The following is a 24,223-nucleotide window of genomic DNA, read 5'->3' on the forward strand; positions in this document are numbered from 1 at the left end:
GATGGTCTGCTCCTCCCTTGATGCCGTGATGTGACCAGGCTCACACCCACTGACCTGTCTGTGAACTGTCCGCACCATCCCGATGGCTCCCCCAGAACATCTGGACTCCACACGTTAATGAACAACACCAAGCATGCTCCAGCCCCACGTTCAGCTCACCTCCACGCGCGCGGGTTTCCTGAGCTGCTGCCAGCTCTGGAGGTACCCTGTGCCCATTTCTCAGAGGAAGAAACTGAGTCCACAGGAAATAAGCAGCCCAAGGCCACAGGGACAGGCTCAAACCGTCAGCACGGCTCCTTCTACCACCCTACATGGCACTTCTCATAAGAAACAGCAGCAAGGACTCCCCTGGTGGTCCAATGGTTAGGTGCCTGCCTGCCAATGCAGGGAACACAGGTTTGACCCCTGATCCAGGGAGATCCAACATGCTGTGGAGCAGCTAAGCCTGTGTACCACGACTACTGAGCCGGCGCTCTAGAGCCTGTGCTCCACAACAAGAGAAGCTGCTGCCGTGAGAAGCCCGTGCACCACAATGAGCAGGAGCCCCTGCCTGTCACAGCTAGAGAAAACCCACGCAAAGCAATAAAGATCCAGCAAAGACAGAAATGCATGAATGAATGAATTTTTAAAATACCAGCAACAATGACCAAAGTCCCCCTGGGCCTCGACTAAAGCTGGTTTCACCCTGACCTGGGGCCCTGAGTATGAAAGTCATGTGGCATCATCACTTGGGCTTTCAGGGTCTTTCCCGGGAGCTGGTTGGGCCTCATTCTCCAGCTCAAAGATGCCTCCAGACCAGTGCCAAGAGCTCAAGGTGACAGGCAGGGGCCAGCTTTTCTCTGGCAATTCCAGATGGGACCCACCAGTGACCATCACTAACTCTCACTTAGCAATGAGCTCAGTCCCTCAAGGTCCCTTTCACTGATGCGGAGCCACAAGCTGGCTGGCTTCCCCTCCCTGGGTTTCCTCTAGAACCCAGAAGGGGCATCTCCCTGAAGCTCCAGGGAGTCTTAGGGCATCACAGACCCCAGGCTGGGCTCCGCCCACACACTTTGAATATCTTCTTCACTAAGTTCTTGGTGCGGAAGCACTGAGTTAGAGCCCAAACTCACTTCCCAGGAGGGCTCAGAGGCTGTGGAGAGCTCCCACCCAGGGACAGAATGGTAGAGGCTGGGTGGGGCTGAGTTAACATTGTTTCCTCCTCGGAGGCAGCTCTGCATGTGATGGTCAGGCCACAGAACTGTGTTATTCCAGCCTCCTGGCTTGGTTTTGGGGAGTCTCAGGAGGTGCTGGGACACAGAATCTGCCTGCCGATGAAGGAGATGCAGGAGATTTGGGTGGGTCAGGACGATCCCCTGGAGGTGGAAACAGCAACCCACTCTAGTATTCTCGCCTAGGAAAATCCCATGGACATCGACAAAGGAGCCTGGCAGGCTATAGTCCATGGGGTTGCAAAGGGTCGGACATGACTGAGGAACTGAGTTCACACGCATGGCTTGGTTTTTGACCAGATGGTGGTGAGACCATCTGAGCTGGCCTTCTGGAGGCAGTTTGGTTCATCGAGGAGAAGAACCTCTGGATGAAACAATTGGAGCGAGGGGTGCTCTTGTCATTACTCAAACAAAAATAGAGCCCCATTCAGCAGGAGATATATGGACACAAGGCTCCCTTCCCTGCCTTTCCTTCCCTCATCTTTCCTCATCTGACATCCACGCATGACCAGGCTCTCCTGAGTCTAGGACAGAACTAAAGTCAGTGATGGTCCTGGGTGACCCAGAGGCATCCAGCTTGGAAGACTGTGCAGTCAGGATGCTTTGCTTACATGGAGACTGGGGTTGGCTGGACACAGGGGACACAGTGAGGTCAGCTCAGACAGGCTGAGTCCGAGCAGTCTCCCAAGTTGATTCCCTTCGGGTCTGGGCCTTGGGACTAAAGCTGGGAAGGAGAGATCTGGACAAGAAACGGATCAGAGAGTGTGAGAGGCCTAGAGTCGGGGACCAAAGCTGGCGGGAAGGAACCGTCAGGGAAAGAGTGAGTCATGGGAGGGAAAGAGGCCCTGGGGAAGCTAGAGGATGCGACCATGTAAGAAAGAGGTGCTGTATTTCCAGGGTCGCTGGGCAGTTAGGACTCATTACAAAAGAAATGACAGCAGCTTCACAGGTGAGAAATCCCTGCAGCTACCACCTGAGTCACGTGATCCGAGTCAGCATCTCCACTCCTGGGGGAAGTGTATCGAAATCGCACTCTCCCAATAAGATGCACCAGGAACACAGCATCACTTCTAGAACAGTCTTTCCAGAAATTCACAACAAGGAAACACCCCAGAAACCCAAAACCTGAGGGACATTCTATAAAATATCTGGCCTGTACTCAAGAAGGTCAAGGTCAAGAAAAACCAAGGACTGGTCCCAGGAGAGGAAACTAAAGAAGTGTGATGACTGAGTGTAATGTGTGATCCTAGACCGGATCCTGGACTGAGGGGAAAAGGCTATAACAGACTGTGAATGGTACATCCCCACAGAGGGATGTTATTCAGTGGTAAAAGGAAATGAAATATTAGCCGCAAGAAGACACAGAGGAAACTCAAGTGCCTATTGCTGAATGAAAGAAGTAACAAGATCAGCGGTTGCTAGGGGCTCTGGGGGAGGGCAGAGGGGTAAAGAGGAAGCGCTGGGGAGAAGGGTAAGGCAGTGACACTGGTCTGCAATGTCACTATGCACTTGTCAAAACCCATAGGACATGCCACACAAAAAGTGCACCCTAATGTCAACTATGAACTCCAGTTAATAATGATGATTTTTTTTTTTGGCCACATCAGATCTTAGTTGCAGTATGGGGAATCTAGTTTCCTGACCAGGGATCAAACCTGGGCCCCCTGCACTGGGAGTGCAGAGTCTTAGCCACTGGACCACAAGGGAAGTCCCGATAATGATGATTTTTAAAACATCATAACAGGGACTTCCCTGGTGGTCCAATGGTTAAGAATCCACCTTCTAATGCAGGGGATCTGGGTTCAATCCCTGGTCAGGAAACTAAGATCCCACATGCCATGGGGCAACTAATAAGCCTGTGCACCCCAGCGACTGAGCTTGAGCACTTCAACTAGAGAGAAGCCTGTGTGCTGCAACTGACACCCAAGAGAGACATAAATAAATTGCTGCTGTTCAGTCACTATGTCATGTCCAACTCTTTGTGACTCCATGGACCGCAGCACGCCAGGCTTCCCTGTCCTTCACCATCTCCCGGAGCTTGCTCAAACTCATGTCCATTGTCTCAGTGATGCCATCTCATCCTCTGTTATCCCCGTCTCGTCCCGCCTGCCTTCAATCTTTCCCAGCATCAAGGTCTTTTCTAATGAGTCAGCTCTTCACATCAGGTGGCTAAAGTATTGGAGCTTCAGCTTCAGCATCTGTCCTTCCAATGAATATTCAGGGTTGACTTCCTTTAGGATGGACTGGTTTGATCTCCTTGCTGTCTAAGGGACTCTCAAGAGTCTTCTCCAGCATAAATAAATATATTTAAACAAAAAAAACACTGCAGCGACTGTGAGAGAAAGTTATTGCCTAACATGGAAAACCCTAGTGCTTGCTTTCCTAGATTCGGTATTACAATATTCCATCTGCTCTACCAGGCTCATTGTGAGGAGCACTATTATTTTATACACCACTAAGGAGGAAAAAACCCAACAGTGAAGATGGAGCATCTGATTGGAGACCCCACATAAGGCGGGGGCACCGCAGAGCTGCACCTTCAGGGCTAATCTTCCCCACGCTGAAATGGGAAACGAGGAAATCCCAGGTCTTATCTTGGCACCCGGAGAGGGCGGGAAACAAAACTCTGCCCTGAGAACTTGAACCGGAGGCCAGAGCTCCCAGAGCTGGGTCATCTAAATTGGCACAGCCGGTGTGGTCCAAAGGAAAACAAAGAGAACAGAACCCGCGGGACGTCCCTGGTGGTCCAGTGGTTAAGACTCCCACTGCCATTGCAGGGGGCGGGGCTTCCATCTCTGGTTGGGGAACTGAGATTCCACATGCTGCATGGCGCAGCCAAAAAAAACCTCCAAAATCCAACCCTCAAGCAGAGATTTTAATTTAAAGAAACCTTACGTGGAGAGTGTTCTGGGTGGCAGACGGAAGCAAATTCCAATCCTTCACCGACCATAATAGCAAAGGCTTCCCTGGTGGCTCAGACGGTAAAGAACCCACCTGCAATGCGGAAGACCCAGTTCGATCCCTGGGTCAGGAAGATCCCCTGGAGAAGGGCATGGCAACCCACTCCAGTATTCTTGACCGGAAAATTCCATGGACAGAGGAGCCTGGCAGGCTACAGTCCACGTGGTCACAGAGAGTCAGACATGACTGAGCAACTAACAACGGCAACTCCAAAGATGTGAAAACGTGAAGAACTATGAGTCTTAAAACCTGTGCAATATGGCCAAATGAATAAAATGTCGATTTCCAGTTTCTCCCCATCTGGACCCACCTCCCAGAGCCCACGGCACGGGATGCATAGTGGCATCTGCTCTCCACGCCTGCACAGGGGCCTGTGATCCGGCCTAGTTCACCCCAGTAAACGCAAACATTGGTGAATCCACTCCTCAACTCGAAGGCTGACTCAGGTAGGACCGCTCCCCTGCACCAAGGCAGGAATTCAGTTGACTCACAGCCCAATTGCAACTCAAAAAGCAATTGACCTTTCATGCGTCTGAAAGCTGCAGGCAGACATATCCGGTGGCACGGAGCTGGCAAGTGTGTAGGCAGCTGCAAGTTTAATAAATCTTAATTATTCTGTTTATATAAACAAGCAGGCTGAAGCCACTGACGTAGCTGGAGCTTTCAGTGGCTTGGGGCGCGGAGAGAAAAAAAAAGTGTGGAGGGCCAACGGCTCATAAATAATTAGCTTTGGAGCAGGGTTTTTTTTCCCCCCTTCCCTTTGGACTAAAAATAACATACTAAATGTTTTTAAGTTGGCAAGATTACAAGCCCAGAAGACAGTGTCTAGTTTCTACCTGTCAGACCTGCGTGCGTCTGTGCACACCTGCACATGTGTGCATACCCCCCCCTCCAGCAAACAACGTGAGAACCACACCAAGGGGAGGATTCCACCCCCACCCCCATCTCCACTCCCAGAAGTGGCATTAGCTGTCTTCCGTCTGAAAGAGAAGCAGGACATTGTCTGCTAGCATCCAGGTCCTCATTTATAAAGCAATTCAGAAACTGCTGGTTTATAAGAACTCTTAGCTCTGAGGACCCGCATTTCATTCATTGGAAAACCATGGTTAAGAGCCTTGCAAAGGGTAGCACACACTAATGGTGGATCCTGGGTGCAAATCAAGAGCATAAAGCAACGATTCTCCAAGTTTGGTCCCTAGGGCTGCAGCAAGAGCATCACATGGGACCTTGCTGGAAATGCAGATCCTCGGGTCACCCCAGACCTAACACATCAGAAACTCTGGGGTAGAACCCAGAAATCTGTGCTTAAACAAGCTGTGATATAAAGGGGCCCCAGATGGCCTCTGAATAATGGCCTCTGGGGTTGCTTGCTTCTTCACAGGGAGCTGAGACCCAAGAGCTCAAAAGCCAGCCAGCACCAAACTCAAAACTTTCACACATCCGTTTGATTTTAAATGTAGCTGAATAAGCAGATTTGGGGGCCATTTAGAGCCGGCCTGCTTTGCATATCCCACAAAATGGAGTCCAACATCTGCCAGCCATAGATAAGATCAACCCTGCATCTGCGGCTTCCCTGGTGGCCCAGTGATAAAGAATCCGCTTGCCAAGGCAGGATACACAGGTTCGATCCCTGAACAGGGAAGATCCCACGCGCCACTGGGCAACTAAGCCCATGTACCACAACTACTGCGCCTGTGATCTACAGCCCACGAGCCCCAACTACTGAAGCCCGTGCGCCCTAGAGTCTGTACTTAGCAACAAGAAAAGCCCCTGCAATGAGAAGCCTGCACACAGCAACTAGAGAGTAGTCTGCACAGCAATGAAGACCTAGGACAGCCAAAAATAAATAAATAAAATTATTAAAAAAAAACAGACACACCTGTAGCTGTAAAGACCGCAAGCCACTGCTATGCTCGGACGTTCCTTGGCCAGAAACGTGCTATTGTGCTGGGCAACACCAGCTGTGGGGAGCGCCTTTCTCCCATTCCCCCCTCCACCCTGCCCATCCCGCTGGTATGCACAGTCTACCCCGGCAGGCCTTTGCTCTGGGAATCTATCCCAGGTACTTGCAACAGTGCTTGGTACAAAGTCAGAGCTCAGTAAACATCTGTGAAGTGAATCAGTGACTGAGGAGACAGGCAGTGAACAGAGCCGTGAGCACTCCGTATGAAGCTGGACAGGCTGCCAGGGACGGGAGCCTACCCTGGAGGGCGGGTGTCAGCCAGCCAAACAACCCTTCCACTCAAAAACACCAGGGGGCCCAGAAAGGACTCCCCCTGAACTCTGGCCTGGGAGCTACTCAGATGGGGGCTCCCAACCAGAGTGGGGCTTAACGGGCAGGAGCTGGAGGCAGCCTGGACACGTGGCCCCGGGCCCTCAGGCGCCACCAGGAGTCACAGGCTGGGCTGTGTGGTGACCCAGCCTTCTTGATGCACTCTCCTCCTTCACGAGAAGCGCTTTGCTCTTCTAAATTAGGGGCAACCGGGGCTTCAGGCTCTCCTCTCAAGAAGGAACAGCAGCTCACATGATCTTCAAAATTCGTTCATGAAGTCAATAAAGTCAGCGTTGATAGTTTCATTTTACAGATGGGGAAAGAAAGTCCCCAGAGTCAAAGCGACTTGCCCACCAGGCCCAGAGCACATCCTGTCCTGGGTACACACACTATCCTGCAGATGGAGACATGAACACCAGCTGGAGACCAAGACCTCTGGGTGGGCAGAGCCCCTGGGGACACAGACTCCACGGCCCGAGAGATCTCGAGGCACCGGGGCTCTTGGGAGCAGAGCACGCCAGAGGCTTATGTCGTCATGAGCCAGTGCTTGGCAGGACAACAAGCTTGTTCTCAGAGGACTTCCCTGGTGGTCCGCGGGATAAGAACCTGCCTGCCAGTGCAGGGGACATGGGTTCCATTCCTCATCTGGGAAGATCCCATATGCTGCAGAGCAACTAAGCCCGTGCAACTATGGAGCCTACGCTCTGTGACTCCTGAAGCCCAGGAGCCTAGAGTCCATGCTCTGGAACAAGAGACGCCACTGCAATGAGAAGCCCACACACCGCAACTCAAGAGCACCCCCACCCACTGCAACTAGAGAAAGCCCGCACACAGCAACCAAGACCCAGTGCATCCAAAAGCACTCAAATACAAGTTCAAACTGGAACCCCTCCAAAGCAAGCCTGCTCTCGGAAGAGGTGGCAGCGGGGACGCCAATGTACACTGGACCATTCCACAAGTGGGGAGAGCCGCCAGGCCCAGGGATGCCTTCTCCAAGGCACCGTGTGGAAGGGCAAGAGTGGGCTCAGAGCCTGAGGCAGAGACCGCTCAGGAGCCATGTGCCTCCACCAAACACGTCACTGCAGTCTTGTCCTTCCTTGCTTCCTTCATGCCTAGCATGGCGGTAATGATGCCTGTTGGATGTCTGGGGGACGGTGACGTGAAACGCCCTAGGCACGATCTGGTACAGGTCCTGGCACAGAGTGGATGGTCAACACGTACATTTACAGTAACGATCATTATTCCTCATTATTCCTGTAAGTACGGCTCTTACTGCCATGGCTCTGGCCGGCAAGCCCCCAGGAAGGGGCTCTGAGCACTTCTCAGAGGCTGGCAGTGGAGACACCGGCTGGTTGAACATGACTGGCACAGCCCCCCTTCCTCTTTCGGGCCCCATGAACCCCAGTCTACTACTCAGCTGGCCATGAGGTCCAATGGCCTGGAGTGGTCCAGGTCTCCCTGGACCCTCCGATTTACGCCTGTTGTCACAGCATAATCACTAACCGTGTCCTTGCTCACACCCCCGTGTCCTGTCTGAGCTGAGTACGCGCTGTGCATCCTGCAGAACAAGGACCCCCAGGGCTAGCAGGGCAGCCCAGAGCCGAGTCCCCAGGAACATTCCTCAAGGAACCTTCCAGAAAGCCCAGGGGTCCTGCCCCAGCATCCCAGGCCCACCAACCCTCCAGACGCCCTGCCCTCTAGCCGGTGTGGAGCAGACGGCAGACACGGTACCTTACGGAATCCAGTCGGCTCCCCTGGAGGACTCTGCGTCTGTTATTTTAGGGAAGGAGAGGAAAAGGGGAAAGGAAAAAAAAAAGAAGTTAAGTGAGTGAAACTTAAATCCCAGCAGAGCCTGTAATGGAATATTCATTTTGTCAGGGGAGTGTTTCTTTAAAACTTCTGGTCATCTGGACAGGCTGAACCAGCAGGTGATTCAATTTAATGAGCTTTTTAACGCACTTGGGGCCCAGGTGGGATCCTGTCTGGGAAGGCCTGGGCCAAGGCCACGGGCGCACCGACCTGCCTGCGGCTGGGCTGACACCTAGTGGCCAATGCGGCTGCTTTCAGGGCCGGCAGAGCTGGAGCCCCAAAGCTTGGAGTCCAGGGTCTGCGGGTCCTCGGGGCCCTTGGTGACCATCTCACCCACCCTTTCCCTGGACGAATCTCCATGCCTCAGTTTCCCTATCAGTTCTCAGGGGATAATAACAGTACCTCCTTTATAGGGCTGTAATGAGGATATAGCATTTAGTAAAGGCTATTACTAGTCTTGGAGAAGGAAATGGCAGCCCACTCCAGTATTCTTGCCTGGAAAATCCCATGGACTGAGGAGCCTGGTAGGCTACAGTCCATGGGGTCGCAAAGAGTCGGACACGACTGAGCGACTTCACTCACTCACTCACTCATTACTAGTCTAGCTGTTATTGTTTTGTGTGAGACGGTGGGCCCCTAGGGGGCTTCTCAGGTGGCACTAGCGGTAAAGAACCCACCTGACAATGCAGGAGATGTAAGAGACGTGGGTTCGATCCCTGGCTCGGGAAGATCCCCTGGAGGCGGGCACAGCAACCCACTCCAGTATCCTTGCCTGGAGAATCCCATGGACAGAGGAGCCTGGCGGGCTACAGTCCATGGGGTCGCAAAGAGTCGGACACGACTGAAGTGACAGCATGCACGGGGTCCCCCAGGGGAAGCTGCTTCCTCAATGTCACAAGCAGGTTAGTGAAGGAGGCGGCCTCGATCCCAGGGGTCCGAGCCCCCACTCCAGCTTCCCTCTGTTGTGCCTCCATCAAGGCGTGTTTGATGCTGGCTCTGCCCCTGGCTATCCATCCGGGTGAACTCGGGTGAGTTTTTAACTCCTCACAGTGTCTCGCCCCCCTTCTGTAAATTGGAGATGCAATTACTCTGGCGGACGGCTGCTGTGAGCACTGAATTGGGATGATGCCCATAGAGGTTTCAGGTTGGCAGAGCAAAGCTGTCGTTCTTGGAACTCAGCCTCACTGGGTGCAGAATGGCCAAATGACACATTGCAAGTCAAGTGCCTAGGACCTATGCGTCTCCATTGCCTCTCCCTGAGTGGTCCCCTCGGTCTGGTCTGTCGAGGTATGGGGTGGAGTGGCTGCAGATTGAGCTATGTCTCCCCAGGGCCTGGGACCTGTGCAGCCTTAGCACCTACCAGCAGGTGGCTGGAGTCCTTGAGCTTGGACTTGTAGAGCATCCACCGGTAGCGCAGATCCTCTAGCTCGTCCGATGACCTGCGGGCTGGCCTGAGATGAAGGAGGTTCTCGAAGAGATGCTGACCTTCTGGTATTCGAGCCTCCAGCTCCTGGAGGGAAAAGACAGGGTCACGTGCACCTTCCAAATGGCTGAGGAGGCCCCACCTGGTTGGTAAGGAGGAGCCAATCAAATTCCATTTGCGGGGGCAGCCAACAGAACACATGAAGAGAGAAATCTTATTGTGCAAAGGGAAGCCAAGGCCAGGAATTGCTCTCTGCAACGTTGCAGAATGGACTTCTGCCTGAAAGAGGAGCTGCCATGCTGACCTCCATGGTCACTTCTAGCTCTGGCATTCTATTATACACATGACATAGATTTATACTATGTATGACTAGGGAAAGTGAAAGCCACTCAGTCATGTCCGACTCTGCAGCTCCATGGACCGAAGCCCACCCAGCTCCTCTGTCCATGGAATTCTCCAGGCCAGAATACTGAAGTGGGTAGCTATTCCCTTCTCCAGGGGACCTTCCCAGCCCAGGAATCGAACCCAAATCTCCCGCATTGCAGGCAGATTCTTTACCCACAGAGCCACCAGGGAAGCCCTCTGGCATTCTAGAACCAAGTTCTCCAGAGGCCTTGACATAAGAGCTATCATCCTTATAAAAGCTACCATTGTTCATCGACAGAGGAAAGGACAAAGATGATGTGGTACATACATACAATGTAATATTATTCAGTCATTGAAAAGTATGAAATAATGTCATTTGTAGCAACATGGATGGACACAGAGATGGACATACTTAGTGAAGAAGGTCAGACAGAGAAGGAGAAATATCATATGACTTCCCTTATATGTGGAGTCTAAAAAAAAGAAATGATACAAATGAACTTACAAAACAGAGAGAGACTCACAGACAAAGAACAAAACTTGGTGCTGGGGGAAGGATGAGGGGAAGGGATAATTAGGGAGTCTGGGGTGGACATACACACACCGCTATATTGAAATTGGGTGACCGACAAGGGCCCGCTATAGAGCACACGGAACCCTGCTCAGTGTTATGTGGCAGGCTGGATGGGAGGGGAGTTTCAGGGAGAATGGATACACGTGTATGTATTGGTGAGTCTCTTCACTGTACGCCTGAATCTATCACAACATCGTCCATCAGCTATACCCCAATATAAAATTAAAATTGTTTATTTTTTTTTAAAAGCTACTGTTGTTGAATATGTCTTTCTATTGGCATTTTTACTCCTGGCAGAGTGAGGTTGGGACTGGGCAGATTTTTCTATCAGAATACAGTACTGTGTTCCCCCGGGATGGCATCTTTTATCCTCAGGACTCCTGGGAGGGAGTGCCATGTGAGGATACGATCTGGGTCCTAAGTCCAAGAGCCTGAGTTTAAATTCTGGCTTGGGGTCCAGAATCTGTCCCATCCCATAGCTGAGAAGCTAGCACACAGCCTAGCTTCTCAGAGCCCTTGGGAGTGGGGACTCTACAAGAACAAAGAAGCTTAACCCGGGGACTGCAAGTCATCTCTGATGTGCCTGGGGCTGGGTGGTGGTGGCAGGGGATGAGAGGAGTGGCTGAGCATGAAGTAGGAGGTAGACTGGGAGGACGAGGTAGTTGGGACCAAAGCTCCCACTGAGGACAAAATATTAAAAACATTCTTAAGGCATCAGTGGACAGGGAGGCCTGGCGTGCTGCAGTCCATGGGGTCGCAAAGAGTCAGACACGACTGAGCGACTGAACTGAGCTGAAGGCATCAAAGTGTTAACAACAACAGCAACAAAAAGAGTGAGGCAAGACACGCGAAAGGTTAAGATGCAGAGACGTAAGCCCAGTGCTCCTCTTGCACTTAGTATATTTGCTAATCTGGAAAAAATAGTTGTGAAACAGACCTATGCTTCTGGCAGCCTTGCAGGATTCAGGAGACAGAGGTCAAAGTCTGTGCCCTACTGAAGTGGAGACTCTGAGAAACCGCTGTCTTTAGCAGAGGCCCCTAATGGTGAATAGGAAGTAAACCCACACCTTATTTGGATTTGCAGGCCAATGCCAAGTCATCTCAGAAGTCCAAGGAGCTTCAAGTCTTGAAATTGGATTCAGTGGTTCTAGACTGATAAAAGCCCGCACTGGCCTGGCTGTTGCAAACAAAATCCCCTTTGAAGGAAAGATTATTCTTAATCTCAAATTATTCTCGCATCTATTTGTCAAACACACTATCCAGCACACAATCGGAGCAGTCACACACAGATATAAGACTTTAAGAAGAGGCAGAAGCTGGGACTTCCCTGGAGGTCCAGTGGTTAAGAATACGCCTGCCAATGCAGGGGAAGTAGGTTCCATCCCTGGTCCAGGAAGATCCCACATGCCTTGGACCAACTAAGCCCATAAGACACAACTACTGAGCCCGAGCTCTAGGGCCCATGTGATTCACCTACTGAACCCACGTGCTGCAGCTACTGAGGCCCATGTGCTTAGAGCCTTGTCCTGCAACTAGAGAAACCACCTCAAGGAGAAGCCCTCACACCACAGCGAAGAGTAGCCCCTACTCACCATAACTAGAGAAAGTCCAGGAACAGCAACAAAGACCCAGTGCAGCCAAACACAAACAGAATTAATGAATTCATGAGGAGGAGGCAGAGACAGTACACAACAGAAACAGTCTTGACTTGAGATACTGAAATTATTAGACACACTCTCTGAAACAACTATGTTTACTGGTGTTGAAAGAATGAAAGGACAAACTGAAAAATTTCAGCAAGGACCCCAGAAGCTGTGAAAAGTGGCAAAGCAGATTTTAAAAAGCACCAAGGAGAATGTCTAGGACTGACAAATGAAATATTAAAAGCCAAGAACTTAATAACCATGTGAAATAGCAAATGAGATACAACTCAAGAGAGAATTAGTAAAGTGGAAGATAAGTTAGAAAAAAGTATTCAGAAAATAATATGAAAAAGCAAAAGGATGAAAAAGTACACAAGAGACAGTGTAACACATAGTAAGAAGAGCGAGCGTATGTTTAAAAGGCATCTCAGAGGGTGAGGGAACAGGGAACAAGGCAGAGGCCATATTTTGAGAGATAATGTTGGAGAATTTTCCAGAAAGATCCCAGGCCACAGATTCAAGAATCCAGAATCTTGCTTGAATCTCAAGCAAGAAAAATAAAAATAAATCCAAACTCTAAGGTATCAAGGTAAACCTCAGAAAAAATCGGGGAAAAGAGAGGTAGGTTTGGCCTTGATTGAGAAAGGCTGTGGGTGATAAACTTGGGAAGTTGAACTCTATCCTGAAAAGTTTTCATTACTGGGACGACAAGGTCATATTTAGGATTCCGAAGGGTCACTCTGGCCATAGAACGAGTCATTACTGAGATGGGAACGCAAAAGAAAGGAGGGAGGCCAGTTTGGAGGCTATTGTCAAGGTCAAGGTCAAAAATGATACATGTCTAGATGAAGACAGTGGTAGTGAGGGGAAACAGAAACAACAAATACCCAAGAGGTGGAATCAAGAAGGACCTGGTGACTAATTTGATGTGGGAGTGAAAGAAAGAGATTTGTGGCAGAAGGACTGTCTTTCTACCCTCTTGCCACATCCGTGCCCTTTGCAATATGGTCTTGCAATACTTCCCATCAAGAAGTGGAATCTGTTTTCTCTCCCCTGGAATCTGAGCTGGCACTGTGACTTTCTTTGTCTAACAGAACACAGGAGAAGTGATGTGCCAGTCCCTAGCCTTGGCCTAAAAAGGCCTGCATGTTCCCACTCACTCTCTGAGACCTGCCCCTGCTCTGGAAAGTCCAACCTATCCATAGGAGGATAAGAGATGTGTGGTCCATCCCAAGCTCATCTAGACTAGCCCACCAACCTCCAGAAGTACAGCCATCCTGCTGGTCTATAAATCAGGGAGCCCAGCCAAGATCAGAAGCATTGCCCAGCGGACCTCAGAGTAAACTGCCAATCCTCAGAATCATGAGTTAAATAAACAGCTGTTCTTTTAAGCTACAAACTGTTGGAATGGCTTGTTACATAGCAAGAGTTAACTGATTAAGAGTCGTGATTAGTGGTGGTATTTTCCAAGTTGGGGAATACAGCAGGAGGCTTAAATGGATGGATAAATCGTTCTCCCATAATACTGGAAGCCAAAAAATTTTAAAACTATTTAGGACTTCCCTGGTGGTATGGTGGATAAGAAACTGCCTGCCAATGCAGGGGACACAGGTTCGATCTCTGGTCTGGGAAGATTCCACATGGTACGGAGCGACTAAGCCCATGAGCCATAAGTACTGAGCTCGAGTGCTGCAACTACTGAAGCCCGCACACCTAGAGCCCACACTCCACAAGAGAAACCACCGCAATGAGAAGCCTGTGCATGGCACCTAGAGAGGAGCCCTCACTCGCTGTAAATGGAGAAGGCCCACGCACAGCCATAAATAAATAAATACATCTTTTTAAAAAACTATTATTTATACATAAGCCATAACAGCTCATAAGCTAGGTATGTGCCTATTTTTTTTTTTTTTTTGAGAACTCTCTGGCAGCAAACACATCTTTGGGGGGCCAAATCCTCTGATAAAAGGGGCTGTTCCTTGGGCACAAACCTGTAGCTTTGTTTCTCTGGTCCTCAAGTCCTCAGCAGTGGCAGTTTTCATGGCGATGATTCTAACCAGCTTGGAATTTTCCTCCTGCAACCAGTGCTCAAAGTTCCTCAGGGACTGGGAGTGACCCTCCAGGCTGCCTCCTTCCTCCCGGAGCAGACCTGCCTGCAGGAAGCCACAGCGCGGTCAGAGCATCAGAGTTTCTGAAAACAGCCCACTGGCCACGTGTCCTGGGGATTCCACGTGAGCAGAGGTGGGGGATGAGGATGCCCAGAGGGAGATAAGAGGCACCTGGGGGGCGAGGGGATGAGGAAAGCATCTCTACTCAATGTAGACATAATTAGGGGCCAAGAACACTCCTCACTGTCACCTCTTTGGTCTCCGGAAGGCCACCAGCATCATCCCTTATCAGGATGTCTACAATGTGATCACCTTCTGCCACTTTTGTCCCTCTCCAGGTTAGGTGGCCAGAGAGATCTGTCTAAGATGCAAGTCCAGGGACTTCCCTGGCGGTCCAGTGGTTAAGAATCCACCTGTCGATTCAGGGACCCAGGTCCGATCGCTACTCTGGGAACTAAGATCCCATATGCCACAGGGCAACTAAGCCATGAGCCGCAACTACTAGAGCCTCGGCTCTAGAGCCCGCGAGCTGCAACTACTGAGCCCACATGGCCTGGAGCCTCTGCTCTGCAACAAGAGAAGCCGCCCCAGTGTGAGACCCGCGCACTGAAGCGAAGAGTTGGCCCCGCTTACCACAACTAGAGAAAGCCCGCGCATGGCAATGAAGAGCCCATGCACTGCAGCAAAGACCCAGTGAAGCCAACGATTAAAAAATAAACAAAAATAAAAACAATAAATACATAAAACGCAAGTCCACTCAGCCACGCCATGAGTGGCTTCTCACACTCCATGCGGCTGGAGAGCCTCAGATTCCGGCCCTGCCTGGCTCTGTGGCTCATGCTGCCTGCCCCAAGGTGTGAGCTGGGGCCCACAGACATCTAGCCCCTGGCATTAGAGCTGTCTCCCTCGGGTCTTTCATGCACGGTCTCCTCTGCATGGAACACACTCCGTTCTGCCTCTCCTTGACTGCCACTCAGCCGTGAGGAGCCCTGGACATCTCATTTTTATCTCTCCAGGGAGGGCTTCGCTACCCCAGGTCCTTCACTCTGCAGTAGGCTGCCATGGCCTCTGGGTCTCCTGCCTCCTTGAACACATGTTCTATAAACCCTTATTCTATTGCCTTGCGGCTCCTGCTTCCCTGCTCCTCAAAATGTGCTCCAAGGCCTAGCAGGCTTAGCATCGTCTAGGAGCTTGTAGAAATGCAGGGTGAGGGGTCCCAGTCCTGATCTACTGAATCTGAATCTGCAGTTTGGTATAATCCAGATGCACATGACAATCTGAAAAGCTGTGTTGGATGCTACATTCTCTGAGGGTTGGAAGGATCTCTGTTTTATTTACAGCTGTGTCCCAGCTCCAAGCACAGTTCTCAGAACACAGAAAGACTCAGTAAGAGCTTTCTGGATGGGGAAATGAAAGAAGGAATAGAAGAATGAATTAATTCGTGTGCTGTCTTTGAAGAACAAGGAATGAATTTCATCTCATTGTGTTTCTGCTTTTTTAAGCCTGTCAAGGAGAGGGATGGATGATTTGATATAGTGAGGTTCATTCTTTTTACAAAATGTAGTTTGTGTGTGTTGTGTGTTAGTCGTTCAGTCGTGTCCAATTCTTTGCGACGCCATGGACTGGAGCCCGCCAGGCTCCTCTGTCCATGGGATTCTCCAGGCAAGAATATTAGAGCAGGTTGCCATTCCCTTCTCCAGGGAGTCTTTCCAACCTAGGGATCAAACTCAGGTCCTCTGCATTGCAGGCAGATTGTTAACCATCTGAACCACGAGGGCACCAAAAATACCTATCTTGTGTACTTTTAGTTTGCAGTCTAGTACCGCTAGGAAGCTTCACACCCTGACACTCTCTTCCCTGCAAGGGAAGCAGTCGGATTTTCTGAGGATGAGGGCCTGCCTGCCCGAGAGATGCCCAGGACCTTCCTCAGTGCAGACCCCTGGGTCTGGGGTCCCAGCGTCTCTCTGCCCAGTGGCACCTGAGACAGGACAGGGCCCAGTCCTGAGCTGAGCATGTGGCCCCAGGTGGGGAGGGGGCTTTGCTGGTGACACCTTCCCACCATCAACTGACTCGGATCTGGGCCCTCCTCAGAAGCCCATGAGATGGACTTACCTGACGGCGATGCCGGGAAGTAAGATCTGTGGGGAGGATGAGAAATCCAGTCTTTGGGATGTTGTTGGTGAAAATCATTTTCTTCCCTGAATCCACTTCCGTCGTCCTCTGCAGCTGCTGGTTTCTGATCAGGCTGAGAAGTCAAATCAGCCCAGTCAACGTAATGATGAGATGGGGATGTGCCGGATCATGGGAAAAGTAACAGAACTGGGGAGGGAGGTGACTTCTGGTCCTCACAAGCCCGTGCCTGTCCTTTGGGTTGGTCAGAAGCTCCCCAGGGCACCTGTATTTCCAGTTCCTTGCTTGAGACTCATGTTACCGTCATCAAGGTGTATATATCTACCAATGCAGATGAGGCCCAAGCCAGGAGGGGCTGGAGGCTAAGCTGGGACATTTCCCTGCTCTTACCGACTCTACTTAGAATTGTCTGGGGATGCCCGGAGGCGCCTGGCACCATGCCTGGCACACAGCAGAACCCCAGCCATCTGTTCTAGGAACATGACTGAGCTCTCCCTGCTGGGAAGGAGGGTTGTCTGAGACCAGGCTCCAATCCAGAAGGCCCTCTCACCTCAGCAGGCTCTCCTCCAGCTGCCTCAAGGCCTTCCATGACTCGGTCAGCTCCTCCAGCTCCCCCTGGACCACAGCAGCCCCCTCCAGAGAAGACGCCTCCATCACCAGCCGGCCGAGTGCTTCCATCACGGGCAACTGGGCTTCCTTCTCCGGGAATTCAGCCAGCAGCCTCTAAAGGACACACATACACACACACACACACACACACAAAGTTAAGTCCTGGGGTTGTGGGGTGTCTGCTCCCTAGTATGAGAGCACCATTTACCACCCTCCGCCCACAAACCTGCCTTTGGGATGCAAGGGAGAGAATAAGCATCTCTGTGGGGAGATTCATCTTACCTCAACCTCAGCCTCCCGGGACTGGGCATCCCATGGGGCCGTGTCCCCACAGTGGGCCTCCAGCTTCTGTGTAATCACAGAGATCCACTGCCGCAGCTTCAGCAGCTCGTGGTTGAAGGTGCAATGTTCCCTCAGGCTCTGCTGGCGTCCTTCCAGGAGGTCCTGTGGAACAGCCCCGGGGGAGCCAGGCTGAAACCCTCGGCTACCCTACCCTGCAGGACCCTCAGCCCTGCTGGAGCCTCGGAGTAAAATGGACCCCAGGACTCCCCAGCCAGCGAGGAACACGAGAGGTTGATCTTCTCTTCTGCACAGCGCAAGGAACTGACTCTGGAAAGACCAAGTCTGGTTTAAAGTGCCTCTAAGCCTGTTCTGCTTTTATGGGAAGTACCAAGTCTGGGTGAGGGTGCGGGCAATGGATGCTCTCATCCACCACCAGTGTGGGGTGTAAACTGGTACAACCACTTGGGAGGACTGTCAGTCAGCGCCTACTAAAGCTGAACACAGGCATCTGTGTGGCACAACCGTTTCACCCCTGCATGTAACACAACAGGCGTGGACTTCACTTTGCAGCTGAATAGACTGGGGTATATTCTGACCGCCTCCTATGTCTTTGGCCATCTAGAAGCACTTACTTTATTGAAAAGCATTCTTTTATTTTTTCACTGGTGTATAGCTGAATAGGAAATCAACTCTGACTATTCATGGGCAGGACTGATGCTGAAGCTGAAGCTCCAATACTTTGGCCACCTGATGCAAAGAGCCCATTCATTGGAAAAGACCCTGATGCTGGGAAAGACTGAAGGTAAGAGGAGAAGGGGGCGACAGAGGATGAGATGGTTGGATGGCATCACTGACTTAATGCACAGGAGTTTGAGTAAACTCCGGGAGATAGTGGGGGACAGGGGAGCCTGGCGTGCTGCAGTCCACGGGGATGAACAACAACAATGTTGATTTACAATGTTTCAGGTGTGATTTCATTAAATTTCTATCAATATAAATATGCATACATCTATATAGATATCTGTGTATATATATATATTTTTTCTTTTTCAGAGTCTTTTTCCATTATAGGTTACTGTTAAGATATTATTTTCTTATCATTTGTTTGTTTTTATCTCTTTTTGATAATAGAAAAAGCATTATATTAAATTTGTAAATCGTGTGGGTAATTTGTACTACCTATGAATTTCAGGATTGCAAAGACAATGTCAGAAATATTTGTTCTTAAAATAGGGCACACAGGGTCCGGGAGGGTGGAAAATCCTGCCTTAAACAAAACGCTTTCCTGAGCTGAGGCTGCCCGAGAGCTGGCTTTGCACACCTGGGGCTCTTGTTACACATGCAGACCCAGGACTTCACCTGAATCAGTGTCGTCAGGGTAGGGCTGGAACAGGCATTCCGCCTTGTCCTCAGGACAGTTTTGAAGGAGCCATCCCACTACCCACACCACCTTGCGGTCCCACCACACCACCCTGTGGTCCCATCAGTCCAGCACAGACATAAGAAGGATCCAGGGGCCACCAGAGGGCGCTGCAGACAGAGCTCACGGCCACCAGGACCCAACTTGCAACCGGGCATGAACTCAGCAATCACCACGGGGGCTCCCGCGTGGGTGCGGCCTGGTCCGTGCTCTGGTCCATGTGCAGAATTGTATGTTTCACTTGTGGACGCGTATGTCTGACATGTGGAATCGCATGTTTAACTTGTTGCTGACTCGCTGCCCGTCTACCCATCGGCACTTAAACCCCAGGAAGGCAGGGGCCTCCCTGTCCTGCTCACGCCACCTCCATTATCAGGACCCAGCATCCTGCCTGGCATACAGGAGGCGCTCAATCATGAATGAATGAGGGAGGGAAGAAAGGAAGGGAGAACGAAAAAGAAGGCTTGGAAGGAACGAAGGAAGAAAAGAAGGAGAAAGTCTTCAGGAGGGTCAGACAGATTCCAGGGACCTGGTCTCTGTTAACACAGACCCTCTCCTGGCCCCTTACCTCCAGAGACCTCTGCAGGGCCTGGTGGTCGGCGGAAAGCTGGTCCATTTTGTGCTGGTGGTTAGGGTTCCCCTGGAAGACGGGTCTCATGGCCTCCACCTGAGACCCCAGGTCCATCCCCTCCTCCTGCAAACCCTGCAGGAGAGGAAGGAATGAGTGGAGCATCCTTTCTCCTTCTCGTAGATGCTGATCAGGGTAGGGACCCCGAATGCGAAAGACTGGGAGGGTTCAGGGATGGCGGATCTCCCCAACTCCATGGGCCACACCACATGGCTGTCTGATGGGCCCACTCTTAGGACTGGTGAGAATTTTTAAAATGATATGAAAATATTCTGCAACACCATGAAAATAAACTGCTGAAGACCAGAAGGTGTCGCTGGGGGACAGACTCATGTCTGGACTCCTACTTGATGACCACCTCTTCTTATGGAGAATCGCATCTCAGCTTTAGTTTTAAAGCCCCGAAATGCGTCATTTTTAATACCTTCCAAAGAACACTCCCAGTTATGTATGAGCTGTGCCTGGGATTTAAAAAGATAACTGTTGTTTCATGTGCATTTTAAAAACCAGCAAGCTCCTCACCCAGCCAACAATGATTCATGATTAGCCTGCCTACAGTACATATGTTTTAAAATATTTATTCTTAATCCTCAAATCACTTATTTAACTGAAGGACTCTGGCCTCATTAGGAGCACTTAGCAAAGTAACTTTAGAAGCAAATATTCATGTTAGACTTTAGGACCACGGAGTAAGCAAAGAGCTTACCATTTTGTTGGGCTCAAGTATCAGCCGTTTGGAGGTGCTAAAGGCCTTGTCAAGGCCAGGAACCATCAGGCATACCAGCAGAAATTCAGCTGAGATGAAAGGTCAGATCTCAGGGGCCTGGGAGGAATCACAGTCTCTGGCTTGGGCTTACTGACGCTTGGCTGGCCACTATTACTGCAAGAGGGCTGCTTCCCACACAGCTGAACATCTGCGTGGAGGTGACTCGGGCCAGACGGACCTCTTACCTGCAACCTCAGAAGCTGGGCCTGTTTCTCAGGAAGGTCCCGCCGAAGCCCATTCTCGGCTTGGACCCGGATTTGGAGGTCTGAGAGCTTTTTCTGCAAAGGCTCGAAAGTCGCCCCGAAATCTTTGTGCTGAGCGAGTAAGCTCTGCGGAGACACAACAGGCCGCGCACAACTCAGCTTCCCCTCGGTCTCCCTGTGGCACAATCTGACACTCACAGACTGGCTGCTTCTTCTCCAGTCTTCTCCTGGCCGGCTCCTACTCACTCAGGAACCACCCCCTCCAGGAAGCCTTCCTGGAGTTCTTGAGGGGATCTGATGCCCCTCCGTGAGGATCACTGTGTCCTCACCTAACAATTGTTCTGCTTCTAGAATAGGTGCTGGCAAACTGCATCTCCTACAACATATCCCAAGTCCCACCAGAGGTCTGTGCTTGTAAATAAAGTTTTATTGACATGCAGTCACGCCAATTCATTTACAGTTGATTTCTTGCTATAGCAGCAGAGCTCAGAAGCTGCAACAGAGATCACAGGCCTTGCAGACCCTAAAATGTATGCTCAATATCTGCTCCATTGAATAAATCAGACCATGGGTGTGGGGCTTTCAGCAGGTGCCTGGCCTCCGGACAGTGTCCTAGAGATATCGCTTCATCACTATCATCATTCTCAGATGCTTAGCAAATAATTGTTACCTGAAAGAAGAAACTGTCCACAACATCCCATCTTATGTCTTTGATTTTATGCGGCCATTCAGAAGTGTCCCTAATAAAACTATTAATAGCTTCCCTGAATATTCATTGGAAGGACTGATGCTGAAGCTCCAATACTTTAGCCACCTGATGCAAAGAGCTAACTCACTGGAAAAGTCCCTGATGCTGGGAAAGATTGAAGGCAGAAGGAGAAGGGGGTGACAGAGGATGAGATGGTTGGATGGCATCACCAACTCAATGGATGTCAGTTTGAGCAAGCTCCAGGTGTTGGTGAAGGACAGGGAAGCCTGGTGTGCTGCAGTCCATGGGGTTGCAAAGAGTCAGACACGACTGAGCAACTGAACAACAATAACAACAAAAATAGCTTCCAGCTCTCTGCTGCTTTAAAGTTTACAAGTGTTTTTCTCTGCATCTTTCCAGCTAACTGGCCCCCAGCTCTCTGCAGAAGACAGTTTGATTTGATGAGCATAGAAGGGGATTTGGGGGCAGAGGCAGGAGGCAGGCAGATGAGAAGGATCCCACCATAATCCTACCTAGATGAGGGCTCTGAGGTTGTGTGGAGCAGAGGATATGCCCAGGGCCACACGGTGGCGAGTGGCAGGGCTGGGGTCAGGACACAGGGCTGTGCCCGCAGTGGGGCTGAGCTGAGGGCCAAGACGAGGCTCACCTGCAGTTTGCTCTTCCTCTGCAGAAGGCGGTTGTGCAGCAAGTCTCTGTCCCTCACGGAAGTCGCCACCTGCTCCAGCAGGGCTGTGGCTCTCTCTGGGCCGAAGATGCTGCCCAGCAGGTCTTTCTTCAGCTGCAGCATCGTCAGCTGCTCCTTCAGGCGGGAGCTCTCCATCAGGGCCGCCTGGGGGAGACAAGGCTTCTGTGAACGGGAGAGCAGGATGAAGCTGGGGCAGGAATGCACCTGTTCTGGCTGCACCTGCCTGGGAGGCTGGGCCTCTGTGCTGGTGGCCGAGGAAGCGGTGAATGCAAGGAGAAACAGGCAGGCGGGAAGGTGGCGGGAGGCCCTGAATGTCAGGGTCAGTCTGATCCCCTTCTCACCCCCCACATCCACCTTGTTACCAATCCCGAGCAAGAAGGCTGCCTCCTCCGAGTGTCAGAAATCTCTCTCTGCTCCATTGCTCCCACTGACCGTGGTGCACTCTCAGACTTGCTCACTTGGACCCCTGCAGCTCCTGACCATCTGCTGCCTCCCAGTTGCCCCCCAGATCGACTCTACACATTGCAGCCAAACCCAAACTGAACCAGTCTGATCCTCTACTCAATGATTTTCCATCACTAACAACAGAGGGCCATCCCCAAGTTGGTGTGTTGGACATTTTGAATACCAGACCACCTCACCTGTCTCCTGAGAAACCTGAATGTGGGTCAAGAAGCAACAGTCAGAACCTTACATGGAACAAATGACTGGTTCAACACTGGAAAAGGAGTATGTCAAAGCTGTAGATCGTCACCCTGTTTATTTAACTTATATGCAGAGTACATCATGCGAAATCCTGGGCTGGATAAATCACAAGCTGGAATCAAGACTGCCAGGAGAAATGTCAACCACCTCAGATATGCAGATGATACCACTCTAATGGCAGAAAGTGAAGATAAACTAAAAAGCTTCTTGATGAGAGTGAAAGAGGAGAGTGAAAAAACAGACTTAAAACTCAATGTTCAAAAAACTAAGATCATGGCATCTGGTCCCATCACTTCATGGCAAATAGAAGGGGAAAATGTGGAAGCAGTGATAGACTTTGTTCTCTTCAGCTCCAAAATCACTGTGGACAGTGACTGCCACCATGAACTTAAAAGACATTTGCTCCTTGGAAGAAAAGCTATTACAAACCTGGACAGCACATTAAAAAGCAGAGACATCACTTTGCCGACAGAAGTCCATATAGTCAAAGCTATGCTATTTCCAGGAGTCACGTATGGATGTGAGAGCTGGACCGTAAAGAAGACTGAGTGCCAAAGAATTGATGCTGTCGAAATGTAGTGTTAGACAAGACTCTTGAGAGTCCCTCGGACAGCAAGGAGATCAAACCAGTCAGTCCTAAAGGAAATCAACCCTGATTATTCATTGGAAGAACTGATTTTGAAGTTGAAGCTCCAATACTTTAGCCACCTGATGCGAAGAGCTGACTTACTGGAAAAGACCCTGATGCTGAGAAAGATTGAAGGCAGGAGGAGAAGAGAGTGACAGGGGATGAGATGGTTAGATGGCATCACTGAGACAATAGACATGAGTTTGAGCAAACTCCAGGAGATAGTGACGGACAGGGAAGCCTGGCGTGCTGCAGCCCATGGGGTCGCAAAGAGTCGGATACAATTCAGCAACAACAATGAGCAACAACAAAAGGGCCTAGGGGAGCATGATCAGAGAGAATTCAGGAAGGCCTCCCAGAAGAGGTGGCATCTCAGTGGGGTCGTGATGTGCAGGAGCTCATGGGGCAGAGAGAGGACCAACAGGGAACTCCGCAGCCTCGTGTAACGGTCAGCCGGCTCCTATGCAAGTAGCCTGAACTCTGCACAGCCCAGGCCCCATCTCCTGCAGGAAGCCTGCCCTGATCACATTCCCAGCTGACACTCACTCTTCCTGCCCCAAAGCCCTTTGCCCGACTTCAGGCAACCAGTTGATCAACCAGCTCTTGGAGGTAAACATGTCTTGCTTCTCTCACCGAGGGCTCAGGAGCCTGGAGGCCAGGGGTTTTGTCTTCAGCTGGTCAGAGTCCTTGCACTTGATATCTGATGATGTTACAGAGATACTGAGCTGGGCATGGGGCTGGGAGAGGAAGAAATAAGACCGCAGCCCAGGTAGGTGACCTGCTGATGATGGTATGTAGTTTGTGATCAGCCACACAGAGGCCAAGCCTCTTGAGGTAGGCGGCCACCTTCATTTCCTTTTTGCTGGACACAGACACAATATCACGAGGGTGAAAAATTCAGGCTGGAGAGCTGCAATCCTGAGTCTGGATCGCACAATGACTGCAGTGGAGGAGGAAATGGCCACCCACGCCAGTATTCTTGGCCTAGGAAATCCCATGGACAAAGCCTGGCGGGCTACAGTCCCTGGGGTCCCAAGAGTCGGACACGACTTAGTGACTAAACCACCGCCACCACTGACCGGGAGAACCTG

General features: G+C 50.9%; 1 protein-coding gene across 4 annotated transcripts in view; it reads right to left on the reverse strand.

Annotated features, from left to right (window-relative positions):
• SYNE3 (spectrin repeat containing nuclear envelope family member 3) overlaps nt 1-24,223 on the reverse strand; it is a 100,183-nt gene that overhangs the window by 7,046 nt on the left and 68,914 nt on the right. For 2 of the 4 annotated variants that reach the window (XM_043921244.1, XM_043921241.1), the window contains 9 exons: nt 21,761-21,943; nt 20,388-20,531; nt 19,377-19,511; nt 17,389-17,550; nt 17,048-17,220; nt 16,480-16,612; nt 14,251-14,412; nt 9,614-9,763; nt 8,176-8,214 (listed from right to left, as the gene is read on the reverse strand). In XM_043921244.1, the coding sequence (XP_043777179.1) occupies nt 8,176-8,214; nt 9,614-9,763; nt 14,251-14,412; nt 16,480-16,612; nt 17,048-17,220; nt 17,389-17,550; nt 19,377-19,511; nt 20,388-20,531; nt 21,761-21,943 (1,281 nt within the window). Of the gene's footprint in view, nt 1-8,175; nt 8,215-9,613; nt 9,819-14,250; nt 14,413-16,479; nt 16,613-17,047; nt 17,221-17,388; nt 17,551-19,376; nt 19,512-20,387; nt 20,532-21,760; nt 21,944-24,223 lie in introns of those variants that run through there. The other 2 variants (XM_043921242.1, XM_043921243.1) reach the window with 2 other exon arrangements.

This window comes from Cervus elaphus, chromosome 13, assembly GCF_910594005.1.
Source record: "Cervus elaphus chromosome 13, mCerEla1.1, whole genome shotgun sequence".
Taxonomy (NCBI): Eukaryota; Metazoa; Chordata; class Mammalia; order Artiodactyla; family Cervidae; genus Cervus; species Cervus elaphus.